Here is a 21,813-nt window from a genome sequence, read left to right as displayed (position 1 = left end):
ACAGCGTGTGTCGGATCCGCTAGTAGTAAATATAAATAGAGTCTAAAAGTTTCATTGTTTCATTGAAAATAAAAATAAAACGACCTATGATAAACCTACAATAATTAATTCTGACATTTTAGTAATTTATGTATACAACTATAGAAACTTTTTTTTTCTTTGTATAAAATATTTTGTAAAATATTATTGTACTACAACTGAAATGCCTAATAAAATATTAGCAGAAATATATTCTAGTATTGTCATTAAAAGGCGTAATCTAATTGGTACTTTCAGAATAACGTGTAAGGTATTATTTGAAGCGAACATTTAATTGCAGGGCTTTTAACGCCGGTCATTTAGCTTAATAGCATTATCATATTTAAGTAATACTATAGACGTAGGTATATAGAGACCATATTTCGATGGGCCTTGTCCACCCTAGGGTGTCGGGTTACTGATCTGAAATTCTATGCTGGATACTTAAGAAAATTCACACAGGTTCCCAGGTCCTGTAAAATATTCCTGCAGAATTGTTCCTTCTCGTGTTGCGTACTCTAATACCAACTAAACACATCATACACATACAGTATATACGGACGGCAGCAAACAAAACGAAGGCTCTGTCGGCGAGGCATATGTTGTCTTTCCACCCTACGCGCAGGCACACAAATTTACAAAACTGTTTAAATTAAACAGCACTTTCAAGCTGAGCTGTTCGCAATCCTCCAAGCAGTATTCTACATCCACAAAAATAAAATAACGCACTCGCTCATTCCTACTGATTCACAATCATCGGTAGACGCACTCAAACAAATCACGATAATTTAAGATCAGTCTCATGTCAGTTAGTACGAAAGTTAGGGATACGATGTGGACAGGTAATGTTTGTACAGAAGAAATTTTAAGGAAGTTAAAGAAGGAGCCAAGCCAACACTTATTCAGTTGATGACTCATATCGTTTTAAATTGCCTTAAGGAATTCAACCCAGATTAGGTTTTCACATTTTGTTTTTTTGTATATTTTATTTTAGTATTTTACTCTGTATGTAATACAGATTTTTAAAAAAAATTATTAATGTTAGCCATATTACAGTGGTACCTTCACCCTTCTGTGTATCATTTTTTGTTTATTTTATAAGCCTCACTATACATTAAAAAAACCACTGAGACTAAAATAATTATTTAACAAAAAGAAAAAAAAAAAACCTAAGTACAGGCACCATTGCCAATGAGTTCTAGCTTAAAGCCTGATGGTAATTTCTACAATTACTAATTGGACTGACTACTGTATTGGAGGTTCACTCAATGAGTGCAGCAGGATGATCTCTAATAGTAAACGATGGCGAAACATCCTGAATCACATGAGAACATTAAGTAATTCACGATTGATTTATTTTTCGTAACATATTTTCCTATCTTACAAACCCGATGTACAACATTCTTCATACAAATAACTAATATACTTCATCATACTAAAGACAAAAAAAAGCATCAAGATCATTCAATTATATATCATTCATGTACACACACTTTTATTTCCCAATTTACCAAGAGATTCCGGTAGAACTATGTACAATACATATCCAGTCGTCCCTCTTATGACAGACAAATTGAAACAAAACTTAATTTCTCAAACATATTATAGTATATATACGCACCAACAATACAGCTTAAAGTTACAGAAATACTTATACTTCTCAATAGATGGCACTTATTTATGTTGTAAGGTTTACTTTATAAGTATGTTTTGCATGGCAAGTAATATGTTACTAATTGTTAAAATTAAAATATTTATTATTTGAGCATAAAAGATTACAAATAAATTACAGTCGCTCAAAATCATAAACTTGGTTACTTCACATGACAAGTTGTACGAGAATAACGCTTTTAGTATTTATAGCGCTTAAGGTAGCGTGGTTTTATTTGTAAATACTTTTTTCGTATTTTTATTTGTTTTAAACATATTTGGTATAAATTTCAAAATTCTATAGCTTAATTTAAATCATAAATATTTTATATCAGATCAAAACCCGAATAAAACAGTTATATTATATTCAGTAATATCTCAGCGCTTTCAATGCTGACGTGAAATCGGATGACTGTCCGTCTAATCGTATCCATTGTTATTGGTAAAATTCCATCTGTCAAATCAAGGGATGGCAATTGATTAGTGAATTAGAAATGAACTGTTGAAGTGTCCAATGTGCGTACGGGAATAAATTCTCTTAACCTAAATTATTGATAGCTTTAATTTTCATGATAAACAAACTAAATAAGTAATTTTATTTTCTTCCGCCATAGCTATATCTGTATTCTGTGCATTCCGCGAATGGAATGTCATTTACATTGACGTGTGTATCGCGCGATAGCAGCATTCATATTATTTAAATTGTGTGTTAAATTTTATTTGTTAAAATTGTATTTTACATAAATGAATACAGTATAACAGACAAATGCCCGTGATATATAAATTGTATAGTTATTGATCTCTTAAAACTGGCAGCCGCTGATCGAAAATTAATTACTAAAACTAGAGTTTAAACAAAATAATCAAGACAATAATTACTCTTTATTAAATGTAATAAGGGATCAAGAAATCAGACAGCATTCAAGTATTGTAAGTATTATTGGTTTATTGTTCGTTTTATTTAAAATAATAGTATTTACTAAAAAATAGTTACTTCAATAATCCAAGATATATATTTTTACGAAGATTCCTTTAGGTGGTGCTTCTTATTGTATCATTAATTAAAGGATAATTGAGTACCTACGTCATGTTATTGTTTCTTAGACCTGATAATCTAGGTAATATGAATGTTTTTTGTATAAAGGTATCCTATTAAACAAGTAGGTAAAATCTATTGTTATTGTCAATTAAACGTATTTATGTCAATTTACGTAATTCCTAAATTACGTAAACATTTTTTAAGAAAATTATAAAATACATTTTATTATTTCGTAGATAATATCTTTATCAGACCTATCGTTTTAATGTTTTTTGTGTAATTTAAGACGCGTATAGTTATCTTGTAGTAATGAACTAAACATTGATGGTTCCCATGACCTATAATCTAATTGTACTAAATGCTTAAAAGGTTGTGTTATTTCATATAGTTGTAATATATTAATGTGATGTTTGTTTATTAAATATATATTTATAACTGTTCCATCGAAACAAACGGTAGAAACTTATCCTTCATATTAACGGTTTAACCGTAGATTTATAATCTTTTTTATTCAGTTTCAGAAATCCTAAAAATCCCACATCATAATTGCTTATACTAGGTTCCTACTTTTTTATATATATTTCTTTTTTAAAAATTAAATACTCACATAATACTACATACATAGGAATGATGTCTTTCGTACACACCATTCCTATACGGTTTTAATGACGTAATGTCAATGACTTAAATCTCATCCTTGCTCTAGTTACAGCCTTAAAGACGGGTAAACAAAATGTATTAAACTAATTTATTTAATTAAGTCGAATGTGTGAACACGAGAACTAATTTCGGCATACATTACGCACTCCAGATATGAATACATATGTATACGTTATATTTTTTTCGTATTCCTTTTGTTTTAACAGAAAATTTGGACTATTAAAGTATGTCATTAAAATTATAAAGATAAACGTTTATAACGCCTATTTTCTTTATAATGTAGTAATAAATATTCTTTAGATTATGAAATTAAGATAACTAAACTACATGTTATTTTAATACAATTATATACTGAAATGTGAGTTTAGTAGCACCTCATGTCGGAGCCTGTGTAATATTACAGCATGCGCTTTTTAAAGATGAGGTCTAAGGATTATGTGCGCAAAGAACACTTGCTCGTACGGTGAAGGAAAACCATCTTAAGGAACTCGACTTGCCTTAGATCTGAAAATGGACGCTTAGCACTGAACATTTATAATCTGCTATGAAAAACTTTATCACGAAACCATTAAAAACATCACTGCCCAAGACCGCTTAGGCTGTAGTGCCATTGCTTAATTTAATAAAAATTAATAGGCCATATTTTTGCTATAATTATTACAATTTATATGTTACATATACAATTTTGTTTTGTAATAACTGAAAAGTAAATTATAACATTCATTGTAATTTCAATAATAGATGACACAGTAAATTATGACGAAATGGTCTAGTGTTTGGTAGAATTCACTTACGTAAGATCTTATTTACATATATAGATTGAAAAACCGACCGCAATATGTTTAAAAGTAAAATTGAAAATAGTCTACAAAAACCCTACAGAAAAAAGTTTACAGTTTCGCTGGAGTTTTTACTTGGTATCAAAGTGCTTTTCTAATATCATTTATTTTTGCCAAAAAGAACTTGATTAATTGTGCGACGGCTCTGTTTAAAATTGTAAAAAAAGTCTAAACGTAAATAAAAAAATCAAAAGACGTATATTTATTGAAAAAACTAATTAAAATTTAAGCCTTTTGTGAATTAAATAAGAATTGTTCGATGGATTGTTATTGTTCATAGTCAGTCAAAATGTATGGAAACTTATTATACGAATTACTAAGATCGCTCAACAGGACTAGAGTCAAGACCAATCGCATTCAAGCGAAGCCATATGTCGTTTCGTTTATTTACTTGATAAATATTAGGTGGACTGAAATGTTTGCAGGCTAACATAGAAAAATCTTCTTCTGATAGAATTTCATTTGATTATTCAATATAGTTGCCTTCGGTACAATGAGTATAGCGGTCATAAAAATTTTGATACCATTTTTATAGTACGATTTGTCTTCAGTCTCAAAAAAGGCTTCAGGTTCGGCGATTACCTCTTCATCAGCGCAAAATTTCTATTCAGAGAATCTTTCGGTCTGAAAATAGGAAAAAGTCACTGGGTTGCATCTGGAGAATATGGTGTTAGATACCAAACCCAATGTATGATCTACTGACGCCCTCTACAGTTAGATTTATGAATTGCTTATCAAAAAACTTAAGAACCTTAAGAAGAAGAAAGAAGAAAAGAGATGTCAAAAATCTATAGATATTGTTTAATATTATATTAATATGCAAAGTATGACATGTTAAAAAAAACATTATCGTCTAAGGAGACGCGTAAGGCCGCGATCGCGGAATTTGCATATTAAATCATCTTCGTTCAGAATGTAATCTTATAAACTTATCTCGTACTGTCAATATAAGCCTTAGCTATACGTTTTATTGTTAAGAATATATAACGATTGCAGATATGTTGTCTTGTCTACATTTATAGCCAGAAATAAATATTTAAGAGATCCAGTTTTTATATTGTTTTCAGCAGGACAAGATGGTGCAATCAGTTTTTGGAGTATGGGACTATATTATAATGGTTGCCACTATGGTGTTATCGGTACTTATTGGCATATATTTTCGATTCAGCGGCGGAAAACAAAAAACAAATGAGGTATTTCTTGCTTTTTTATACCGTATCACATGTAGGTAACAGTATACACCACCACAATTTAATATAACTGTTCCATTATAAACTGTCAATACAATACGAAACTTTATACAACTGTGGTTAAATTTAATTAAAAAAATTCGTTTTATTTATTAAATAGCTATTATTATTTCAGGAATATCTTCTAGCCGATAGGAACATGTCAATATTTCCCGTGGCGGTCTCCCTGGTAGCATCATTCATGTCAGCTATCACCCTCATGGGAGTGTCAGCGGAGAACTATTACCACGGCATGATTTTTTTTATTGTGAACATAGCCTATGGCATTGCGACTCCTATAGCAGCCTATTTCTACCTTCCAGTGTTTTTTGGTCTACAAAAAACAAGCACGTATGAATATTTGGAATTGCGTTTTGGGCCGAATATCCGGATGTTGACATCGCTTACCTACACACTGCAAATGATACTTTACAATGGCATTGTTCTGTATGCCCCAGCGATCGCTTTGGAAGCGGTGACAGGGTTGGACCGGCTTATTTCTATTTTAGTGGTTGGACTTGCCTGTACATTTTATTCGTCTTTAGGTGGAATGAAAGCAGTGTTATTTACGGATCTATTGCAAATGTTTTTAATGTTCGCTGCTGTTACAACTATACCAATATTTGCCGCGATTCAAATGGGGGGATTCGGCAATATATTTTCTATCGCCAAGGAAGGAGGCAGGCTTGACTTCTCGAAGTAAGATTAATGAGCCTTAGAGATATATAGGCCTTGCATGTATTATAAAATATCAGAAACACGTGTAACGAAAAGTGAAAATTGTATTTTCTGATATAATTGCTTTTTCAAGCTTAATGTGTCTCTACGATAACGCAGAAACATTTTTACGACTGCATTAATTGCTAGACTCAGTAAAACTACTTTCTATGTAAAATGTACTAATGGGTAAGAATACATTGCTTTAAAAAAACAATTTTTTCAGTATAAGTCCTGATCCAACAGAAAGACATACAATATGGTCACTTGGTATTGGTGGTTTTTTTACATATCTCTCCCTGTATGCAGTTAATCATACTCAGGTAAGAATCAGTCTAGTAACGCATTCGAACATGCTATCTGTATCTTCATAGGTTTTTTTATAATAATTTTAGTTAAAATTTGACCATACAGGAGATGTAAAACACATAATAATATCGATGTTTGCATTATAGGTGCAGCGCCTTATGACTGTTAGTACTGTGGAAAAATCTCAGAAATGTCTATTGTGGAGCTGGCCCGTCACAGTGCTATTAAGTTTCGTTACTTGCTTAAGTGGGTTGGCGATGTATGCAGTCTACAAGGACTGCGATCCGTTCGTATCTAAGAAGATATCAGCAGTACGTTTTTAGGTAGCCCACAAGAGGCTGCTGACAAAATATCAAAACATTGTACATATACGGCATAGTCTTTTAAATACGGCGGTCTGTCCTGAGTTTCCACAGCTGGACTATTATTCAATATAATTTGAAAAATAATTAGAGTTATATACGTAACTCAGGGATGTATATGTTTTGTTATTTTATATGAGTGAATTAGAAGCAACTTTGAGTAAATTTAAAAACTCGTATAATTAACAATAAGATTGAGCTGAAATCGTAATTAGGATGACTTTTCGCAACAGATAGACCAGCTGATGCCGTACTACGTGGTAGACGCGATGCGCTCAGTGCCAGGTCTGGCAGGACTTTTCGTGGCGGGAATCTTCAGCGCTTCTCTTTCCACCATTTCCGCCTCTTGCAACGCGCTCGCTGCAGTCACTCTCACAGACTACGTTAACAGGTATAAGAACTTAGTAGAGCTTTATTCACGACTTCTTTCAGGTATTCGCAAGGATTTCCAGAACCTATAAATACTACAAGAACAGAAAAAATTTGCTCTACTTACGAATATCTTTACGTTAACAATTTTAGGAGATTTTACATTTTTACGAGCAGTGGCTTCAGTGTGTGACTCTGATCCCTGAGGTCGTAGGTTCTATCCCCGGCTGTGCACAAATGGACTTTCTTTCTATGTGCGCATTTAACATTCGCTCGAACGGTGAAGGAAAACATCGTGAGGAAACCGGCTTACCTTAGACCCAAAAAGTCGACGGCATGCGTCAAGCACAAGGCTGATCACCTGCTTGGCCATTTGATTAACAAGTGATCATGATACAGATACAGAAATCTAAAAAGGCCCAGCCCTAAAAAGGTTGTAGCACCATTGGTTTATTTATTTTATACAATTTTATAGGTGGTGTAAAATAAAGGAAGAATACATAATATGGCTGACGAAACTGGCTGCATTTGCATATGGTTTAGTGTTCTTAGTGCTGGCATTTTTGGCTCAATATTTGGGTGGAGTGCTGCAAGCAGCTCTTACGATATTTGGGGCTGTGGGTGGACCCTTATTTGGAGTATTTACTTTGGGGATGTTCACAACGTACGCTACTGAAATGGTAAGTTATTCACACGCGCAAACGATGTTATATAATATGTCGCGTTGCCATTCCAGGTCTTATCATTACAAGATTTATTTTAAAATAAATCTTGTAATTCTCATTAATAAAAAGTAAGAAAATCATTTTACTTCAGATTCCTACTCTTCTAGGCATAAATATTTGTAACAACGAAGCAATTGTTATATTGGAATCGTTTCGCAGATATGGACATTCAATAACGTTGATATCTTGACATATTTATTTCGTAGTCGAGGCCTGTCAACCCGTTAATTGAGACTAATAGGCTTGCTTGTTCTTATTAAACTTTATCAAATATTACCATATAATATTGCTTTATATTTGTTAAATACGCATGTTAGCTATAAAATACAGCTTATAACGAATTAGTAGACGTCAATAATTTACATAAAATAATTCAGATATTGACCCATGGTTGAATGAAAATCAATTCTTGTTATAAGTTTTGGGAAAAGTGAAATGTCTTCTTGATTTGTTTCATATGACTGAAGTGTTTATAAATATCAAATTCGATTAATTGGCCAGCAAGTTGGTTACTACTTATAAGCCTAAGTTCAATGTCCAGCAAAATTGTGAGCCTTGAACCATTTTATGGAGTACATATGGTTACACCATAATAATATTTTTCAAGGGCACATCGGTAGCTTTAATAAGCGGACTCTCAATGACCTTATGGACTAGTTTTGGGGGACCGCGGCCATCACCTGTCAAGCTACCCCTTAACGTTGACGGCTGCACAAATTTCACTGCACCCCTGGCGATGACGTCAAACACAGATTATTTCTACCTGTACAAATTATCTTATATGTGGAATAGTCCGGTAAGTATTGTATATCTTTAAGTTTTCTTATACTTTGATAATTTTCGGGTTTTGGCTTGTAATATTCTTTCTTTTGAGAGGACAAACAACGAGTTGAGCATGACGTACAGACCCGAGCTGTTACGCAAGTTTGGCTCTGTACTTCGATAGCAAACAACATCTATAGCCGCGTTCCTTACATGACTACATTACTACAGTGATTTTTAAATGTACCATGATTTAGATTGTATAGTTCTGTAAAATAAAATAAAAAAAACTAGCCTTGGCCTAAGATGATTTCGAATTTTGAATTCTGCTATGTGCAAGTAAACACTTCTTCAGAGAGCGAAGGAAAGGAAACTGTGCCAGAAGAGTGCAGGGCTTCTCCTCCTTTCACTCCCTTCCTTGATTATATAAAAAACTTTTAAAAGACCCATAATGGCCCACTGGACTATAAAAAGGCATCCAAGCCATCTCTAACTATATTGCATTTAAAGTAAAAACATTTTTTATTATTTGTCATATTTAAGATTGCATAAAAAAGCGAGATAACGATTTTGAATGAAGTTGCGTGTCAAATAAAAGTTCAAAATCACTAACGTACTTGGTGTGATAAGATCGTGTTCGTGACGTCATACGACAATGGAATCTGGAGATTCGCATTTACTTGAACCTTGTATCTCATCGCGGTTCTAGAGAATTTCATCAAACTATGTAATTAAAATTTAATAAGAAATTGGTCATTTTTTGTTTGGTGTTTTTTTGAAAGTTACGACAAGTAAGATATTTTAAGTTAATTGACTCGCAAATTGTCCGCTAACTCCGGTAGACGTAGGAGAAAAATTAAAATCAAATTAAAAAATAAATTTATGAATCGGGACAACAAAGATACTGTGGGTGTAGGTGCAATACGTTTGTAGTTGGAGTACATTTCGCTGATAAGATAAATTGACATCATTATCATACCACAGCAGAATGCTTCTCAAGTGGTTGTTTTATCTTTACAAACTTCTATCTCTTTTGGTTACAGTAGGTAAATAATTTGATAGTTATAAGCAGTGTTAAACGCCTGTTGTTCACATCCGTACTATGCCCTTGATTCGAGATGTGGCAGGAAATGTAAAAGCATACATTTTTTTTAAAACAAATGTATATTATTGACGTTTTTAGGTATAAATAAATGATACGATTATAATTTGGATGGATCAAGCTTTTACATAAATATGTTTTTTTACAGTTAGGATTTTTATGGGTCTTCATAGTGGGCTCTATAATATCGCTTGTATGGCGTCAGCCTCAACCCTGGATGCGAGCGGGAAAGCGCCATCCTGATCCCAAACTTTTCACTCCTCCACTCGCCAACTGGCTGAGGAGGAAATATCAAATTAAAGAAGAGGTTCAGGTAGAGTAGACTGGGTGCTATGAGACGCTTATTTAAGCTTTAATTAATTCTAAATACATCTTAAAACGCTATTAACCTTGTAAAGCGGGATTTCTTATGATTTATTTGGTAATTTTATCATTCTTTTGTTTGGGGACTATACGCTAATATTAATATTGCTCAACCTTTTCAACTTCAGCATGAGCTAACTTATCTTGGAATGGTTAATAACGCGATATATTGCTGTAATATATTTAACCTCATTAAATAAGATTTCGATTAAAATATCATAAGAATACTTTAAAAAGTGTCGAGTCTCACGAGTATTCAATTACAAAAATCTTTCGCGGAGTACTACGAAGACGTCTAAAGAGTTCTATATAATTTGAATGTTATGCATTTTAAGTAGACACCATAGTTCACCGAGTCCTGCTAATGGTATGATCACTAAATTTTTAATAAATTATGTATTTAATCAAATAATCAGAAGTCTATTATGTTAGTGTCGTGTTACAATATGGACAATAAGTATTATATTAGTAGGTAACTTTCAAAGCATATTTTAATTCTCTTAAATCTTGCAATATATTTTTAGTTTTAATATTATATATAAGAATGGTTGTGGAGAAAATGTGTTTTTCGCTTATCGCGGGATCGGTCGTACCACTGACTCGTCCGCCAGAAGAGCCGTGTTGCTAAGTTTGAGAAGTTGTATGTATCGTAAGCGGCGGGAATAGTTTGTGACGTCATCGTAAATTGTCATTTAGCAATAATTTAGTTCATGATATCATTTAAAAAAGTAAATTCCTTAAAACTCAAAAAAACACAAATGTTACGAAATTGTTTGAACAATCGAAAGTTGTAAGCAATTTTTTATTGCTTATTGATGAAACGCTCAAATTACAAGAATTGATTGATTTTTTCATTCACTTGTAAATTTTAAGAAGCACTTTAAAGAAGTTGTGCTCACCGATACACGTTTGTATATGTATAACTTAAATTTAAATTTACTAAAAAGTAAAACCCCAAAGACAAAAATGTGCTATAACTTTTTATAACGGTCCTATACATTACCGATATTCAAATGTTTTGTTCAAATACACATATTTAGTCTCTTTGACCGGATAGGACCGAATATATTTTTACTAACTTTTACTAGGGTAGGCAGATCTAGAGACGGCTTATGCTTGAAAAAAGTTCTTAGCTTGTACCACGTAATTTGGCAAGAGTCGTTGTGAAGTAGATTTTTATCCCCGATGTCTAAAAATCGTGTTTCAAAATGTAGTCCGGAACACTTAAAACTATTGAAAAATTGTTTGACATTCGTTAATTACAACTAAAAGGATAATAAGCCTTTTAGAAGAATGGCTGAAAAAAACAACTACAAACTTTACCAACAGATCTTGCCAAGTTACGTGCGCGATAACAGTTGGCTGGTAGTTTTATAATTGCGCACGCATGAATAGTTTATTTTCTAGATTGACACTGGTGTGGTATTATAATCAAGAAATTTCTGACCAAGGGACTTAGACGAGGTAAACTATTTCGATATTTTAAGTCTACTATTATTTGGGGAAACAGATTGTCACGGGCTTGGAAAAATTCTTTACTAATTTACGATTCGAGACTGTTATTTATGGGAATCACACATTAGCGATAAGGCGGGTTAAATCACGATTAATTGGGGTAATGTAGAATTAAAAATAAATTCTATTAATTTAAAAAAAATATTACGTCCTTTACGGGTTTTTGTAAGCACTGATTTATATGAATAAATTATTTAATAAGTTATTGCTTACGTTCAAATAATGTAAAAGGCATTCAAAAGTTTATATTAATCCTTAAATTTTTCACTTAATGTAAGACTTTCTAGAGAAGTATTCATGATTAAGAATTCAAATCGATTATATTAAGTTATACAAAACTATGCTATTTACGAAATATATTTATTTTACAGTGTGAATTATTGAAACAAGACGGTGACTTCAAATAACATATCTTTTCTTCTAATGATGTTTTAATTAAGACAAAAATATACAATTGAAAATAATGAGATAAATCAAAAAGCAATTCTAGAACCGTCAAAACAGGCAAAGTTGCAGTATTCTATGGAAAGTTTAAGTTAAACACTGCCTTTACATTATAAATGTATAGATAAGTGAACACAGAAAAATATATTTTTTATTCATGTTACATACACGAACGTTTTTAATGATTTTTGTTTTTGCGGAAGCCCTAAAATATTTAATCCGGTAGATGGCGCTCTTAAAATAAATCAGATTTATCACGCTGTACTAACACTAATTTGTCTTCAATAATACAAATGGTCAGAGATACTTTTTATCTAAAGAACTACGTATACTTTAAGTGCTATAGGTAAAGCAGTGTAATCAGATTGATTTAGTTTTTAGTGTGTGAGTGAATTTGTATTGTACTTAAAAAATGTGGTACCTATGTGGAAAGTAGGTAAAATTTGTTTTTAAATTTACGAGTTATATAATTAATTATACAGACACAAGTGCGTGCCTTAAGCTTCAATTTGTGCTTCCTTCATTTGACGAAAATGTGTAAAACATATCAATCACCATGGACTTTACATTACAATGTCTAGATAATCAGAACTAGTGCTTAGCATATACTCAGTTACGTTGGCTATTTTATGTAAGTTTACATAGTAATAAAATATATATTAAAGTATTCTGTTATTGACGTGAGGTCGACCCAATGTCGTTAATTTGTTTAAAAAGATAGCAAACTATAAAAGTTTGCTATCGATGTAATTGATAAATCAAATTTGTTATAAGTACTGGCGTTCTTTTCCATTTTACATATAAGTCATATGACTTAATCACCATTCCGTTCCTAAAACTCATATTTAAAATACACTCGCCGACTTATGGCACAAGGTCAAGTTTATAGGTTCGTGAACTTTGAGCGGTGAATGAACCGACGTTTGATTTTTTTAACTGTATTACCATAAATATACGCATAGCCATATACTGAACTATTTTTATCATTAGCTTTAATTAATAAATGTAATATTGAGTTTTTGAATAATGTCATGTTCCAGACATTTAAAATGTATTTTTATTAACTTTTCACAGGTAGCTCAAATGTACATAAATATATAATTTACTTGAATATTTGTTGGTTTTTAGTTCCTATGGTGAAATGTTGTGTTTTGTAGGTGCATGTAAAGAAAATACAGCCATTAGATTATTGCTATACAGATTTTAAATAATGTGTATCAAAATGTATTATTTGATAAATTAAATACTATTTTGTATCTACTTATATTATAAACATTATAATTATTAAAGACAATAATTCTTACAATATCTCTAATTATTTCTGACGTTTCTTAATTATTATTGTAGTTTACTCCAGTATTTAAAAGTTTTTTTTCCATGTACCTATTTAGTTATCTTAATGAAAATGTGTAAAAGGTAATACTTAATTTATTATTACAGTGTTATTGCTGTTGTTGGCACTACTTAAAAGCGATTATAAATGTACTATTAGGGGGTTTGTGACAATACAATTTATTTATAATATATGTTGGTTTTATTTTTAATTTATCAAACCCGCCTAACAAATTAGAATGAATGAAATTCCCATATTACATCTCCTTTCGAGTATTCGAGTTGAAATTACTACAAAGTACAAGGTTAGTATATATATCTACTTATTATACAACACCGGGCGACGGGCGTCTGCATAACCTAAAAAAACGTATCGTACGATGTCGACTGACGGGAATGGCCTCTTGTTTCGCAGTTCGCACTCGATATAATCAATAGATTGGACGTGTTCCGTGCAAATTAATTCGAAATAAGATAAAATATTAAGTTATGATAACTGTTAATTTGTATCATAAAGTGTGGTTACATTTATATTAGAAAATTTTTCCGTATTTAAAATATTGCACAACTATGAACTAACGTTAAACCAACGTGGAACGAAGTATAGACTACAGAATTTTAACCTTTGATCAGTCAGCTGTCTTATGTGACAAATTGCCGTCGAAGTTTATGAAACCCCAGAAATTAGTAAGGATTAATATTTTTATATTATTTTCTAGATAAATTACAAATTAATAATTAAATAATGTGTCTCCTTTACAAACTTTAATCACCTTTGCATTTATGAAAATACATAATGATATTTAATATGGCGCGAAGATTTAAATATATTGATGCCTATAAGATTTCGTGTTAGAATTTTGCTGTAAAAATTAATTGTAACTTTTATTACAGTTGATTGGTAACAATTACTCATAGAAAACTCGTAGTGTATATTAACTACTTGTAATGTACATTTATGCCTGACATACATATAATAATATGTTTATTTAGATACATCTCTTTTGGTAATCATACATATTGTTTTACCCATAACAGTCTGTAAAATAAGGAGTTTATATGAATAATATTATGGATGGATAACCTATAATATTTTGGAGGTGACCTATGTTCTTGAACATTTCGGCTATGGTTATTCTGCCGCTTGTTATAATTGCCCGCACCGTTAATTTTGCTTATACAGTGTGAAAAATGTTTAGACTAAACGCTCCGTACTGTACACAAAAATAAAATCAACCCGTTAGACAATACTGTTATTTGCTTATATTTCGTTCCGTACTTTCGAATGACGATTGTTATCAAACATGTGCCTTGTGATCTTATGAGTTAAGTATGTTTTGTCGAAATCAACAGCTAAAAAATCCTCTTTATATATTATCTTTCTTTTAGTTCAATTAATTCTAAATGATGACTTCAACCTTTGAAATTGACGAACCCAAATACGATAAGGAGCACAAAGTCCAATAGGACGGATTTCCAAGAAAATTATGCTGGTCTGAACGTGAAGGACAATAAAAAAATTACAAAGCAATCGGAAAAGATACCTTTTAAATAAAACTAAGGTACTTAATCTTAAGGTACTTATCTTGATCCATATATTAAGGTTCATAAAAATTTATAATTTCATGCATTCATTTTTGTTTTCCTTTCCGGAATAACATATATTCTAATCCTAATATCGTCTTCATCGAAAAATGGAATAAAAAAAGTCAGAACACGAAAGCGGCAATTTCAGTAAAAGATAAATATATTTAAAATTAGTATCTACCTAATTACTGAATATTTTCATTTTGTTTGAGTGAACGGGATACGGCCTAAGGGATTGATAAGTATGTAATGATGATGTAGCCACCAATTGTTCTCCAATTATGTTCACTGTGTGATTAAACAATCATATTTCATAGATTTTGTGTTTTGGTGCAACGAAATAGTTTTAGTCAATGTAATGCTGGTCACAATTCACAAGGACTTATAAGCATGATTGTAAAATGCGTAATTAGAGATTTACGATGAATTGAATTACGTATTTTTTAGATGTTTTATTTATTACTTATCTCTTACGATATAGTCATGATTCAATTTGTTAATTAGTAACATTTCCATCTATACATGTTAGTAAATTCTTAATTTCTATATGGCCACTACACACATACGTTCATTTTTCTTTTTTTATCAATCATTTTGTATATTTTAGATAAGATGACGCGAATGGTGTTTGGGCCTTGGGACTTTGTCATTATGACATTGACTATGATTACGTCCATCGGCATTGGTATATATTTTAGATTTAGTGGAGGCAAGCAGAAAACAAACGAGGTATGCAGTTTTATGTTATAGACTTCGGGGTTCATAGTTATAGTCTCAATGTTACCCTCAGTTACCAGACGTAGGTCCTATGCTGCTTGTCAATCCACCAAAATACCACCAACTTCTGTGTCATCTGTGGCCCTGCAATGTCGGTGGTATATTTTAAAGCTTTCACCATAGATTATATTAGATTAATACTAGATTTTCACGTAATCCTAAATCATATCACAATAGGGTATTGTCTGTCAAGTTTAAAGGTCAAAACACAACGTAACTATTACTGAATAACTAACACTGAATTAATTGTTTCAGGAATACCTCATGGCCAATCGTAATATGTCAGTATTTCCAGTCGCTGTATCATTGATGGCATCATTTGTATCAGCCATTACCCTATTAGGGATATCGTCTGAAAATTACTATAATGGCATGCAATTTGTTGTTATAAACATATCTTACTTTTTGGCTACTCCGATAGCTTCTAGATATTATTTGCCGGTGTTCTTCGGCTTGCAGAAGACAAGTACTTACGAATATTTGGAATTAAGATTTGGCCCGCGTATACGCACGTTGGCGTCTTTAACGTACACACTTCAGATGATACTTTATAATGGAGTTGTGTTGTATGCACCAGCGATTGTTCTAGAATCAGTGACGGGTCTGGATAGAGTAATCTCAATACTAGTGGTGGGACTTGTATGCACGTTTTATTCGACTATAGGAGGTATGAAGGCTGTTCTCTTTACGGATTTGCTGCAATCGTTTCTGATGTTTGCATCTGTGGTCAGCGTGTTAGTATTTGCATCCATACAAGTTGGAGGTTTGGGAAATATATTTGCAGCAGCCAAGGAAGGCGGGCGTTTGGATTTTTCACAGTGAGTAACATTTAATTACAATTAAAAACTACTCCTTATTTGTAATCTGTGTTATTTGTCTCTTATCCTTACTCGTTACTTATATTACGTCAAGTTCATCTCAAAATGAATTCGGTTCTGTAAGCATTGCCCTACAAAATATAAGTTGCCTGGAATAAAATCTATTTACGTTGCAAATTGCGTATAGACGCAACGTATTAATATGATTACAATGTATAATTATACTTATAGGCATTATAATAACTAATTTAATTAATTAATATTTTTTTAGCGTAAGCTTGGATCCGACAGAACGCCATACATGGTGGTCACTCATCATTGGTGGTTTAATTATGTATCTATCTTTATATGCTGTTAATCATACGCAAGTGAGTATATTTATTTGTAGAATCGGAACTTTGTGTGATTTGCCGAAAATAAAGGCTATGATAATAAGAATTTTTCGTTCTCAATCCGATAACTACTTGTTTCACTTCACTAAGTATGCAATGAAAGGCTAGTCTAGCATTATAAGGCATCCTAAATAATAAAGTATTTAAAATGTTAGTTCTTATTCTAATGAAATTATATCTACTGCAAAAGTTATTATACAAACGTAAAATATCATAAAAAAGGTATGTATCCATAAAAAATAAAGTAAGTTCATTATATTACATGCAAGTACTTTAATTGGTAAATGTAAGGTTTTTTTTCTGTTTATAATGTTAATATTAAGTAACACGATTTTCCACAAACTTCTCCGATATACAATAATATACCTGACGATCTTTTCTCCGTGGTTATCGCACTATCGCGTAATAGCGACTTAAATGCTACGGATATTAAAATATTAAAATTGGGAACAAACGTCGATATTGAAAGTTACAAAACACCTGTTCACGTAGGGTTATTATGAAGCAGCGAAGTTAAGTATCATATATCTGCCTATGCCAGCATTGAAGCTTGTGGAACTCCTTTTTATTGAAGTAGAAATCGTAATGTTTTGAAAACTGCTGACTAATTCATTTCAGATTCAACGTCTGTTAACGGTGAGCACATTGGCCCGTTCCCAGCAATGTATGTGGTGGAATTTGCCCGTATTGTCTATCCTAAGTATTGTAACTTGTATCAGTGGACTCGCGATATATGCGGTGTACAAGGATTGTGATCCGTATGCTGCTGGATATATCACAGCTGTAAGTAGAACGTCATTAAGGATCGCCATTCATTCACATTGTGTGAAAAAAATTACGCACAAGCACAAAAGTTAAGGACGTGATGTGAACTATTTATTTATATTATATATATAAATGTAAATACAAATAAATTTATAAAGAATATATTATTTTTTTCTATGGTTCGTTCCGTTAAGGGCCAGTTAATAGCTATATAAAACAACTTTGGTAGGGTGTACTTTGAATTTTGACTCCCTTTGTACTTCATATGTCAAAGTCAAAATGTATTACTTTTGACATACGGCTTCTGTAAGTCTCGACTCTGATTCTTTCCCTATGTATATACACGTAGTCTGTGTCGTGTAGTCTAATATGGTTTTTGATGAAAATTTACCGAGCCACTGACGAGGTTGTGGAAATGTCGATTCTGTGACCCTAGTCGTATTGGACATCCTTTTCTTGGCTTTCAGAGTTATGGAAAATATTTCATCTGGGCCCATGATATACTCCTACTACTACAGCCTCAATAAAAATTAACCGTTGTTTATTTTATTTATATATATTTCCAACAGATAGACCAGCTGATGCCGTACTACGTGGTAGACTCGATGCGCTCAGTGCCAGGTTTGGCAGGACTTTTTGTGGCGGGAATCTTCAGCGCTTCTCTTTCCACGATTTCGGCCTCTTGCAACGCGTTAGCTGCTGTTACTCTCACAGACTACGTCAGCAGGTATAGTTTAGTCCTTCGAAACAGAATATCTTGAATTACTTCTTCCTTTTAAGCTTGACAGTTTGAGCTATGTTGCCAGAATAATCTACAGCTGACACTTCCACTATCTACTTTACAATGATATTGACTGTATTAAAAAATCCGACGCAAAGCAAATCCTCTAAACAACTACTTCTATTTGTGTCCAATATATTTGTCGGAATGTATACTTAAGGCAAATTTACACCTTCCTTTTATGCATGACTTGGTCTTAGTCTTGGTCAACAAAACAATTTACGTTTTGGCTGAATAAATGTAGTCACAAATACAATGTAGGCATTCTATAATCTATAATAAAGATAAGGATGAATTTGTGGTTTTCCTTAAAATATTTTAACGAAGTTTCATATACAGATGTACCACTGAATTTTATGTAGTAGACGTGGGAATAAAACAGACAATAAGTACTTAATGTAGGTACTAATCTACGATAGACAGTAATTACTATCGAAATTTTTATTGACCAGTTGCATAGGGGACGTCACCGACCGCTCTCCTATGTCACTTTCCCAAAAAGCATAAAACTCGGTTCTCGTCACAAAATAGGACTGAAAACTCAAATACTTTCAATTTTTTTTAGTTAAAAACCATCACACGTATTTTCTCAGTGTAACTTAATTTATAAAGCCTGTTTAGTTCCAATCAATTGTTTAGAATAAACCATTTAAATTTATTTTGTTTTACTTATTAGGTACTCGCTACTTCCTTGAGTGCCATTAATCGGAACCCCATAAATGGCTTCTCCACCTTTTTCCAAATTTCTCTATCAATGGATAGACAAATGGAGAAAGAATCAATTGCTTTCTTTTTTTATATCTTTGTCTCCTCCTGACCCTCTTCTCCTTCCTCTCATTTATATTTGCGTATATAACATTGTTGCTTTGGACAATTATGTGGCATCGTTACTCGCTAAGAAACTCACGACGTCATCTAACGATCAAAACCCGATGTAGTTCTTTTGCTGTTGAAATTGCAAATTCAAATTGCGAATTATGAATACTCGTGAAATGAATTGTAAGCTTGCAGACTCCACTTTTTATTAAGATACTTTTCAGATGGTGCAAAATTAATGACATGTACATACCTTGGTTGACTAAAATCGCGGCGTGCGGATATGGCTTGTTGTTTCTGGCTCTAGCCTTTTTGGCTGGGTATTTGGGAGGCGTTCTCCAAGCTGCGTTTACGATTTTCAGTGCTGTTGGTGGGCCATTGTTCGGCGTTTTTACTCTTGGAATGTTCACTACGTATGCTACGGAGATGGTAAGAGGCTTGATTACTAGGAATTAGTAACAAACGACTGTACAAATGTATATTTTTTTCATACCTGTTGAATGACATTAAGATGAATAAAACTTTTAAAAACAATAGTTTACAATTTCAAAAGTTATCTAAGTTCAATAATAAATATATTAAAGTTTTAACTTTTAACGAATTGTAAGAAATACTGATAATTTTGAATTCAGATTGAACCTTTTTATTCTCTCACTTTTAATAACCACACATCTATTTAATTCATTCCCAGCATATTAATAATTTAATTATGAAATACATTTTTACTGCTTTCATATGGATTTCTGCATTCTTGCTCTTGGTATGGCACCTAACGGTAGTTAGGTAAATGCCATTGCCATAAAATATATAAACAATAGCGGATTACGCCTATTGCTAAGAATATTTGTCTAATGTCTAAATTAATAAAGCATACAAATGTAATTTTTAGGGTGTAACGCTATCTCTAATTAGTGGTATGTCTCTCACTCTATTGATGAATTTTGGCCGGCCTCGCCCTGCGCTCGTAAAATTACCCGTGAATGTGGGTAATTGTCCGGGAAATGTGACACTCACACCAACACCTATTGTTGACCCTAGTGAATACTTCTACTTGTACAGGATCTCATATATGTGGTCAAGTCCGGTGAGTTTTTTAAGTATAAAAAATGCAGCGCCAAAATGCACTTTGATATGATTGTTTCGTTAGTATTTTACCTAGACTTAAACTATACCCTCTATCCTTTAAGTTGTTCGTTTAAAAATCATTTTACTTTAAAAATGTAGTTAAAATGTTAATTCAGATTAAGAACTTAGGGGTACGTTGAATTACCGTATGTTAAATCATTCTAGCATATGGCATATCTATCATAAGCTTTATTAACAAGTGAGTGCGTATATTTTCGTACGTAAATATATAGATACATAAAAGGGAACTTTATCATCGTTTTAAAACTATTCTTGCTCTGTTTGTTGCAAATACTGAATGTGTTTTTAATGGAATCTCGTTCAGCTAGGGCTGTATTGGCCGGAATCGGGTTGTAGTTCGCGTAGCTTAGTTTTTCTATTTAGCACAGTCCCAGATGAAACGTGAAGACGCTCCTTAAGTTAAAGGCTTTTAATTATTGTGTAAACTTTTGATTTTAGATTGGCTTCGTATGGGTTCTCGTAGTGGGTTCTATAATATCGCTGGCCTGGCGTCAACCCCAACCGTGGCATCAAGCAGGAAAGCGCCATCCTGATCCAAAGCTCTTCACTCCACCACTAGCTAAGTGGTTAAAGCGTAAATACCAAGAAGACCAGAGCGTTGAGGTAAAAATATTTTTTTATAGCACATTTAATTAATGAAAAAATAGCATTGCTGGGAGTCGAATCCAAGACCTACAGATAAAAAACTTAATATAATACACGACGATGAACAAGCAAAATAAGTTATATTTCACAATAAATTTATTTACAGGTACACCTCATCAACGCCGAATATAAATCGTAATTTTTTTTAGGATTTTTAAAACGATGACTTTTAAAATAGATTTTGTAGAATTTTATGATCTGATCGTGTATTGTGTTGCTAAGTAACACAAAATGGCTGTGAAGGGCAGTATTGTAACAATGATAAGAAAAAGTACTTAATTAAATGCAATTACATCTACAGTGATTCTAACCTACACCTTTGTCCGACATTCCTTTATCTAGAATATCTATTTATTTGTTTTGAATTTCCTGTCCAGTATCCCAGCTGGCTTTTTAAATCTGCCTTGGTCACAAGTTAGGCGAGTTTTTTCCAGGGTACTAAGTGAGGGTACCAAATTAACACTTAATTCAAGCACTTATGTTATTGCTAAAATATTCTAAATTTAAATTTGGATTATAAAAATTAAATAAACGAAACAAATGAAATTTTTGCTATTCACATGAAATATGCAATTTATTGTATTCAGTATTCATTTGTCATAGATATTAAGTATTTATGTAGTTAAGACATGAACAGTTTATATAAATAAA

General features: G+C 32.3%; 2 protein-coding genes across 7 annotated transcripts; both read left to right on the top strand.

Moving 5' to 3' along the window:
- The first annotated feature begins 2,161 nt into the window (after positions 1-2,161).
- Positions 2,162-13,621, top strand: LOC123707111 (putative sodium-dependent multivitamin transporter). Of its 5 annotated transcripts, XM_045656927.1 has the most exons (11): positions 2,162-2,598; positions 5,274-5,399; positions 5,572-6,134; positions 6,379-6,475; positions 6,608-6,772; positions 7,057-7,214; positions 7,668-7,872; positions 8,525-8,713; positions 9,930-10,094; positions 11,552-11,608; positions 12,031-13,621. In XM_045656927.1, the coding sequence occupies exons 2-10, from the start codon at positions 5,283-5,285 to the stop codon at positions 11,573-11,575; spliced, it is 1,683 nt and encodes a 560-aa protein (XP_045512883.1). In that variant the 5' UTR covers positions 2,162-2,598; positions 5,274-5,282; the 3' UTR covers positions 11,576-11,608; positions 12,031-13,621. The 5 variants fall into 5 exon arrangements, 4 of the variants coding, with proteins under 4 accessions (XP_045512883.1, XP_045512891.1, XP_045512872.1 ...); XM_045656935.1 differs by lacking the exon at positions 12,031-13,621 and having other exon boundaries at positions 11,552-11,983; XR_006753461.1 differs by lacking the exon at positions 12,031-13,621 and having other exon boundaries at positions 2,163-2,598; positions 9,930-11,233; positions 11,552-11,599.
- A 193-nt stretch (positions 13,622-13,814) lies between these two features.
- On the top strand, positions 13,815-21,806 carry LOC123708562 (putative sodium-dependent multivitamin transporter). Of its 2 annotated transcripts, none has more exons than XM_045659346.1 (11): positions 13,815-14,122; positions 14,825-14,997; positions 15,630-15,751; positions 16,055-16,617; positions 16,889-16,985; positions 17,628-17,792; positions 18,344-18,501; positions 19,596-19,800; positions 20,261-20,455; positions 20,956-21,120; positions 21,269-21,806. In XM_045659346.1, the coding sequence occupies exons 3-11, from the start codon at positions 15,635-15,637 to the stop codon at positions 21,299-21,301; spliced, it is 1,698 nt and encodes a 565-aa protein (XP_045515302.1). In that variant the 5' UTR covers positions 13,815-14,122; positions 14,825-14,997; positions 15,630-15,634; the 3' UTR covers positions 21,302-21,806. The 2 variants fall into 2 exon arrangements, with proteins under 2 accessions (XP_045515302.1, XP_045515294.1); XM_045659338.1 differs by having other exon boundaries at positions 14,825-15,012.
- Positions 21,807-21,813: the final 7 nt, after the last annotated feature.

The sequence above is a fragment of the Pieris brassicae genome, chromosome 1, assembly GCF_905147105.1.
Source record: "Pieris brassicae chromosome 1, ilPieBrab1.1, whole genome shotgun sequence".
Lineage (NCBI taxonomy): Eukaryota > Metazoa > Arthropoda > Insecta > Lepidoptera > Pieridae > Pieris > Pieris brassicae.
Note: the sequence above shows the minus strand (reverse complement) of the source record. Positions and strands in the feature narration are given on the sequence as shown.